Source organism: Poecilia formosa, unplaced genomic scaffold, assembly GCF_000485575.1.
Source record: "Poecilia formosa unplaced genomic scaffold, Poecilia_formosa-5.1.2 Scaffold48, whole genome shotgun sequence".
Classification (NCBI taxonomy): domain Eukaryota; kingdom Metazoa; phylum Chordata; class Actinopteri; order Cyprinodontiformes; family Poeciliidae; genus Poecilia; species Poecilia formosa.
In genome coordinates, this window is record NW_006799987.1 from 2,299,665 (window position 1) to 2,308,421 (window position 8,757).

General features: G+C 42.4%; 1 protein-coding gene across 1 annotated transcript in view; it reads left to right on the top strand.

Moving 5' to 3' along the window:
- The window catches only part of LOC103138344 (scavenger receptor cysteine-rich type 1 protein M130-like), a gene marked incomplete at its 3' end in the record, with an annotated part of 39,851 nt that overhangs the window by 28,509 nt on the left and 2,585 nt on the right, over positions 1 to 8,757 (top strand). Inside the window, exons 5-6 of the mRNA XM_016671637.1 lie at positions 7,649 to 7,957; positions 8,034 to 8,333. Of these exons, the coding sequence (XP_016527123.1) occupies positions 7,649 to 7,957; positions 8,034 to 8,333 (609 nt within the window). The remainder of the gene's footprint in view (positions 1 to 7,648; positions 7,958 to 8,033; positions 8,334 to 8,757) is intronic.

Here is an 8,757-nt window from a genome sequence, read left to right on the forward strand (position 1 = left end):
TATATATATATATATATATATACATACATATAAAAAATCCTTCATCGTCTCCAAGAGAAGTTGCTGTAAGGTGGGCTTCGATACCTGTTAGCTGGTGTAACTTTGTCTTCATGCTCCAAAGTAGCATCGTACAATGTTTTCTCTCACCAGACGACATCTTGCTGATCTCAGATGCATGGGTCCTCAGTCAGTCACTCTGTAGGCTGGTACACCATTTTCACCAGTTCCTGGCCTCTCTGCTACTCACTGGGTCAATCCAGGCTCCAGTAACATGTAACTCCATGTGGCATGCTGATCCCGGACGAGCCCCCATGATCTGTCACCGGTCCCAAGTGTCAGGATTGCTGTAACAGTGACGTGAGCAATCTGAAGAAAAGGAAAACAGGATTCATTTATTGACTGATATTTCATTATTTAGTACATCAAGTCAGCCAGAGCAGATGGAAACTGTGATCCTATCCAAATATGGCTAAAGCTAAACATGCAAAACAAAAGCGTGTCTTTTCTTTTAGTAAAACTATGAATATATAGATTGAAATTAGTCCAATGGAGCAGTTATTTGTGGTTTCCATGTGAAAAAAAAACCTGATGACTTACTAATAATGCACCACAGAATCCCGACCCGACTATCAAACTTTAGATCAGAGCTGCAGAGGTTCAGCTAATATGAATGCATGTTGCTGCAGCAACATAAAGGAGCTGGTAGAGTTTAATATTCTAAACAAAATATATTTTTAGTTTTATGGGCCTAAAATATCTCAGCTCTTTGAAATAAACAACTTTTTCCTGTTGAAGATCTAAAGTTTAGATTTACCCTAAAAACCTCATTATGTGGCAACAAACCTGATAATGTTGCTGAAGCTTCAGTCCAGATTAGCATCACTCAGCTCACAGAGGCTGAACATCCAGATTCATGCTTAGATTTCCCTCTGCCTCTATGAAGCCTTTCTGCTCTGATGGTCAAAGACTAAATCTGAAATGAAATGACAGAAAAATGTCTTATGAAAAATAAATCAATTGAAATGTTCCAGATTTATAATCTGAAGATGTTCCAGGAATCCTCCTGGAGGACAAACTGACCACTTCTCCTCCCTCTGCTACTTTCTCCTACTACTCTCCATCCTTCCATCGTCTGCAGTCACGCTGACATTAAGCTCATGTTCTCTCTCTGTTTCTCCTCCTCATAGCAGCTACACCTGGGCTCATTTCTGTTCAGCTGTGACCCCTTCCTGGAGGGAAGCTGAGCTGCTGCTGCCAACAACATCAGGTTCCCTTTCAGTGGATGACACACCTGGATCCACTCCGGCCACAAGCAGAACCAGGACTGAACTAAACACAGGAACAACAGAGACTGGTGAAACCTCTGAATCCCAGTAGGCCCAGTATGAACCCATCTTCACGATGAGCTCCTAGGAAGGAGGCGTCGTCTCTGAAAGCAGCCAAAGACCTGAACTGTGACGTTCAGGAAGCAGCAGATAAAAAAGCTTAAAGTAGGAAGTCTTCAGAGTCTGGAGCCACATCCTGATCACATCAAGAGACGAAGCTTCACTCCACATCAGGGGAAACATGGAGCAAACGGCTCTGATGCTGCTTCTGTGTCTCTGCAGCTCAGGTAGGACTCCACTTTCATCAAACACTAATATTCACTAGAGTTCAAATTAAAAATGATCTGCTGATAAACATGTTAAATGTTACAAACTAAAAAAGTGGAAACAGTTTCTGGTCTCAGATCATAGAGCTGCTGCTACACAGTTGGTGATGTTTATATTTTCTACTTGCTGCTGAGGAGCCAATAAAACCAAGAATGGTTGTTTTTTGTGTTTGAATGATGTAAAACACTTTGAACAGCCTTGTTGCTGAAATGAGCTATAAAATAAATCTGATTGGCTGATTGATGAGGAGAAGCAGCAGAAACTCTGCACCAGCGCTGAATCTGTGCAGTAAACAGGTGGAGCCTCATAAAATGGCTCCTTCTGCATGAAATCTTCCTCTTGACTCCACAGGTTCTCTCTGAGGTTCTGGTCAGGCCCGTTTGCTGGCCAACCAAGCCCAGTAGCACCACGGTCATTGGACCAGCTTCTGGTACCGCCGGTTGTGTTCGTGAAAACGTCTGAGCTCCGTCTGACGTGGGAGCGTCTCAGGCAGGATGTCGAACTGCCTGCTGCAGATTAGAATCAATCAACCAATCGATCAAGTTTATTTGTGAAGCACATTTCAGCACCAAGGCGGTTCAAAGTGCTTCAGTAAACCAGTAAACGGTACATTCAGTCAAAGTGCCGTCGTCACACATCAAAATGTTGTTCAGTGTTTCATTTATTTAGTTTCAAAGCAAACCTGACCAGCCGGGTTTTAGTCCAGATTTAAAGGAACTCAGTGTTTCGGTTGTTTTGCAGTTAATTGTTGAAACAGCTTTTCAGTCATTTTGCTGATGAATGACAGGTTGGAGATCGGCCTGTAATTCTGCAGGAATGATTTGTTCAGATGGTTGTTTTTATATCAGTGGTTTGAAAACTGCTGGGGGAAAACGCCTGATGAGAGCCATGAGTTACTATTTGAATCAGACCAGATGAAATGACAGGCAGGACTTTCTGAAGAAAAGCTGTGGGTGTTATTTTTTGGGGCATAGCATGGATATTAGATTTTGTGTGGCAGTGAATGCTGACCCTCTAATATTTTTAATTTTCTCTGTAGCGTATTTGGCGAATTCATTGCAGGTCAGGTGGTTTGTGAGCCAGTCAACTGTGGCAAATAACACTTGAGCATTGTTAATGTTTATAATTTCTGCAAAGAATGTTTCATTCATATGTTTTAGAGTTGAGTGATAGCTTCAGTCTTGCTTAATAGATTTCATAATAAAGTTGAGTTTTACTCCATTTACGTTCAGACCTTCAGATCTGGTTGCACATTTCTCCATGGAGATTTGTTCCTACTAGACACGACCTTCACTTTAATGGGGGCAATGCAATCAATCACATCTGAAATTTTATGATGGAAGTTATCTACCAGCTCATCACTCTGCACACAGAACCAGAATCAGAACCAGAACCAGAACCAACTGGATTTGACAACTTTTACACAAAAACAATGAATCTGACTTTGGTTGGTCTCAGTAAAGACATAAATATAAATGGATAGAAAAGGTGAATAATAAAAACATTTCAGGTTTTACTACAGAGCATAAATAACATTTAGGTCTGGGCTTTAATTAGGCCATTCCAGCATAAAGATGGTTTGATCAGAACCATCCCTGATAGCTCTGCCTCTAAGAGAAGATCACATAAACACCATCAACAGGATCCTGTCAGCACATCCTACATCAATCTGTCTCTGCTTGTTGTAACCCAACATGTAAATGTTTCTTCCAGCTCTGTCTGATGAAGTCAGACTGGCAGCAGGAAGGAGTCGCTGTGGTGGCCGACTGGAGAAGGAGGATCTGGGAGACTGGGAACCAGTGAATTATTGGGACTGGAACTGGAACGTTACATCAGCAGCTGTAGCTTGCAGACAGCTGCACTGTGGATCTGTGGCGTCGATACAAAGAGATCAGAGCAATAATCTACTTATCGTCTGTTCAGGTGATTTCATATCCTGGCCATTTCCTTCCTGTTCCTGCCTATGTGTTTCTGGTGGCTTCTATTGGTGTGGCAATGAATGACAAGGAGCTGCTCAAGTTGCCATGAGCTGTTTCTTTAATTCTCCATCTGCATTTCACACAACGGGCATGGAGGTAAGGTCAGTCTCTGGCATAAAACAAGCTCCTCGTCGATGATCCTCGTGGCTCTCAGGATTACCCAAAATACAGTAACCACAATAAAATAACTTAAAATTACAGTGATCGCATAGTGGATTTTGTTTTACAGTAAAACAACCAGTGAGTGTCTTTTTCAGATAAAATAAAGTAACTAATTCAAATGTTCTGAAAAATAAGATGCTGACATTTTATTTATTGGATGCCATTTTTATATTTTAGTTTATATAACATTGCATTTTAGAACAATGCAGAAACATAAATGAACCATATCATTATATGAAACTGTTAATATAAAACTCTGTCTCAGGTTAAACATCTGCTACAGGATATTTGGTAAAACATACCTGCATTCCACACATCGGTCAGTCTCTGGCATAAAACAAGCTCCTGCAAGGAGGAGCCAAAATGTTACCACATGGGAAATTCCCACTGCACTTTCCCACGAACTAAACCGTCTCAAACACGACAAAAACATCATAATAACAGAACAAGCGTCGCCCAGACCAAACATATTTCAACAATATGCAAAAACGAAAACCACACACACTTCACAAAATGCATAAATAATATTTCTTTATCACATGGCAGAGACAGGGCTGCACAGTGGCGCAGTTGGTAGAGCTGTTGCCTTGCAGCAAGAAGGTTCTGGGTTCCCGGCCCCAGTCTTTCTGCATGGAGTTTGGTTGTTCTCCCTGTGCATGTGTGGGTTTTCTCCGGGTACTCCGGTTTCCTCCCATAGTCCAAAAACATGTCAGGTTAATTGGCCTCTCCAAATTGCCCCTAGGTGTGAGTGTGTGTATGCTAGGGGTGTAGTGATACAATAATTTCATGATATGATATTCTAGTCATGGTATATCACAATATTTGTTGAGCAATACAATTCAGTGTATTTTTACGATTTTCTGAAAGATTTTTGAAGGACAGAGTGATTTTAGTGACATTTTGTGTTCCATAGACTTGAATTTAGTTAACTGAAAACTGATTAAAAGCACCAACTACACAATACCTGACTCTGATTGGACAGTCTAACAGTCTGCAGCTGGACAAAATTAATCAAAGACGCAGTGAGAGAATTAGTTTGTCATTTAATTCATGTGGATTTGACATAAAACTCAAAAGTTAAAACGGTAATCCAGGAGCAGAGTGGGGAGATTATCAGCCTCTGTAGACTCTCAATATGCAAATGTTTTTTCTTTTGGACACTGTGGCTGCATTTTGGAGTAAAAATGCAGCCACACATGCAGTCTTTTGGACTATGGGGAAAAAGGCTTTTCTACCTTGTCTCCCGGAGTTAGTCTGGCTGTAAGCTGCTTACTACTAACTGCTAAGGTCGTGGCTCCGCCTCACCCCGTAGTGATCGACTCCCTGCAGCTACGCAGCGCCGCTATTCCCCTGCTTGGATCTCTGAGTAGCTGCCTTTCAGACTGCCAGCATCTCATAGTACTCTCAGTCTCTGATACTTTTTGTCTGTTGCTAATAAGAATGATCGATCAGCCATTGTTATCATGGAAATCCTCACTGCGTTGCGGATTCCGGCTGGGGGTTTTTCCTCTTCGTCTTCCTGCTCAAAACACAGCGCCGCTGCGCGCCCGGATGTTATCAACCATGTTCATTCTTCAGGTAATCCTTTATATACAGAACAGAAACTGCTAAGATAAAAACTAATTACGAAGTGAATGCTACCAGTCAAAATTTGCATTAATTTCGCGATTTCACTGCTTTTGCCGCTTCTCCGTTCCGTTTCTCTTTCACGGTTACTTGCGCAACTTTACTTCGTTTCTCAGCAACAAAATGCAGCCCATTGTTATTTATTGAAGATTTTACATTTCCAAAAACACAGGAATCTAATGTTTCGTTTTGTACGTTTGGACCTCATTCCCTTTCATAATCGGAACAGCCGGGGAATGGCGGCGCTTTTGACATTTCTCTGACATTCTGAAAAATATGGTTTACTAATTTTAGCATAACTCCGGTTATACTTGGCCTATTAGCACAATTTAAAAACTGGTGTGTAGTTTATAATGTGCACTTTAAGCTCGAGTTGAACGTTAGACTGAGGGAGGCGGAGTCTTGCTGCTATGCCGTAACAAACTAGACGTTAAAAAGAGCTGTCAGGCTATGGACCCCTATGGTTTAACGGATCGATACTCGCGGATGAAAAATCGATACGTTCTGAGGGCGGAAAATATCGATATATATCGCCAAATTGATTTATTTATACAGCCTGTTAAGGAAGAAATTCCTAAAAATAGGTTATCTTTGGAAAAAGTTTGGCTCTCTCTCTTCCTCTGGATCCCAGGTCCTCTCGGCGGGCCACGTGTGGCCACAAGGAAAACAACAATGCGTGTTGACGTCACAGAATTACAGAGTTTAATCCAATATAAGACAATGCACAAACTTACACCAGAAACTGCAGAACAACGGAGAAATACATTCATTTACCTGACATAAATGGAAAGAAGGAAAGAAAGAAAAGCAAAGACGTGCAAAGACGTTTTTGGAGAGTTGCAAGAGCAAATCTAATGTGTTACTTCTGTGTAGAAAGTTTTATAGTAAAAGGCGTATTCTTATCTTTAATTTATTCAAATAAGGCGTATCTTTGCTCCTCCAACCAGGAGCTATCTCTGACCCTCTATTAAGCCAGAAACCCCTGCCGTGTTTACGGCCTTTCACAGATGAGTGTGAAAAGCTACAACTTCCACTGTATTGTTTTCCCACAGACAAAAGGCAGTTCAAACGATCCTAGCAAACCATCTGCTGGAACTACAGGTAAATTAAAGGTCAATAGGCCAGAATACATTACTAATTTCAAAACCACAATTAGGCCATTTGAATCAAGACATGTTAAGTTTTAAAACTAGCTTATTTTAAATTTATTTTCTCAACAAGCCTTAGTCAGTGGCGCAACTGCACATTATTCAAGTGGATGCGAAAACATAAATCAGCCCCCAAGGGAAGCAACGTCAGGGTGAAGGAGCGACACTCACCCCACCTCCTTCCCCCCCAGGCGACGCTGCGTGAAGTGTAGAAATCGCTACATTTACCTCGTTATGTGCAAGAGGTGAAGGAGCGTGAAGCGCGCTGAAGTGTATGGGAAAACATAATCGGCGCGACGCCCCCTCCAGACGGGGTTTTGGCGCCCCCTCTGGTGCTGCGCCCCTATGCGTTGCATACGCTGCATACCCACTTTTTGCGCCTCTGGCCCTCGTGTATGCATGGTTGTGTGTCTCTGTGTTGCCCTGTGACAGACTGGCGACTTGTCCAGGGTGTACCCCGCCTCTCGCCCAGAACGTTAGCTGGAGATAGGCACCAGCACCTCACTAAGGGACAAGGGTGTAAAGAAAATGGATGGATGGATGGCAGAGACACGTTACCTTGTCAGTGATCCTCATGGCTCTGAGGATTACCCATAATACCCCACTCTTTCTAGGGTGAATGCAATACAACTTTTTACCAGCATTTCAGCAGGATTTAACCTGAACCATTTTAACTATGTTACACATGCACAAGAGTTTTCAATCAGAAATGTTTCACTATTGATCGTCTTATATGCTCTCTGTGTTGTGCACAATATGCGAATGAACCTGATGGAGTGACTTCATCTAACAGTGCCTGGTAATGGATTATTTCCATATCATGTTTGCAGCCCAGGAAACTTCCAGTAAACTTCTTAGTGTGGATCTGATGCATTGGATGTCATGGACAAACGTTAGCAACTGTGTAAAATTTAAAATGAATCCCAGATACAGTCGGTTTCACTCCACCTTTGATGCTCTGATCTTTTCTCATTTGGTTTTCTTGACCTTTATTTCTATCAAACCCAGAGATGTTTCCATGTGTGTTTAGAAAAATAAAGTTCTGAAGGATTTTAAACCTTTTTTCTTTCTGCATCCTCAGACTCAGTCAGGCTGGTTCAAGGGACCAACCGGTGCTCAGGCAGACTGGAGGTGAAGACCAACCAGTCGTGGTCCTCAGTGTGTGAAAAAGACTTTGACCTGCAGGATGCAGAGGTGGTCTGCAGGGAGATTGGCTGTGGGTCTCCTTCAGTCCTCCAGGGGGCGCTCTATGGAGAAGCAGAGGCTCCAGTGGGGAGCAGAGAGTTCCTGTGTGAAGGCAGTGAGTCTGCTCTGCTGAACTGCAGCAGCAGGAAGAGTTCAGTTAGAAACAGCTGCTCACCTGGTCAAGCTGTTGGACTCACCTGTTCAGGTAGAGGAGGATCTGCAGACCTGCTGCTGTTCACTGCTTCACTTCCTGCATTAATGAACTCTCTGTCTCTGCTCAGGTCCAGACAACATCAGGTTGGTGGGAGAGACCAGCCGATGTGCCGGGAGACTGGAGATGAAACATCAAGAAGACTGGAGACCAGTGGAAGTTTGGGGTGGTTACTGGGACAAGAGCTCAGCTGCTGTAGTTTGTGCTGAACTGGACTGTGGTTCTGCTGTTTCAGTAAGAAAAACAAAGGAAGCTTCAGAGAGACCAGTTTGGTCGATCTTCACTGACTGTTTGCAGTCAGGATCTGCATTAAGGAACTGTTTACCTGATAATGGAACCAGTGATGAGAGCCTTGAGTTCATCTGCTCAGGTAACTCTGAACTCTCATATTTCTGCGTTTTAAAATGTTTCTTCATCAGGTTCCAGATGTCTGCAGAGAAACCGTCACCTTTAACTAAGAACCTGAAACCTTGAGGAGAGGGAAACTAAAAATGGTTTAAATATTACTGATAGACTAAAGATCTGTCATAAAGGGGCTAGTAACCCTGTATAAACATGCTAGAAATCATGGCAACCAACCAACCAACCAACCAACCAACCAAATTTAATTGTATCGCACATTTCAACAGCAAGGCATTTCAAAGTGCTTTACATAATTAAAATAAAAACAGCATGTGAGATTGACTAAACATTGATTACGCTGTTGCAGTAATCAATGAGGTTAAAGATAAATGCATGGATGAGTTTCTATAGATTGCGCTGAGACATCAGTCCTCTAATCCTGGAGATGTTCT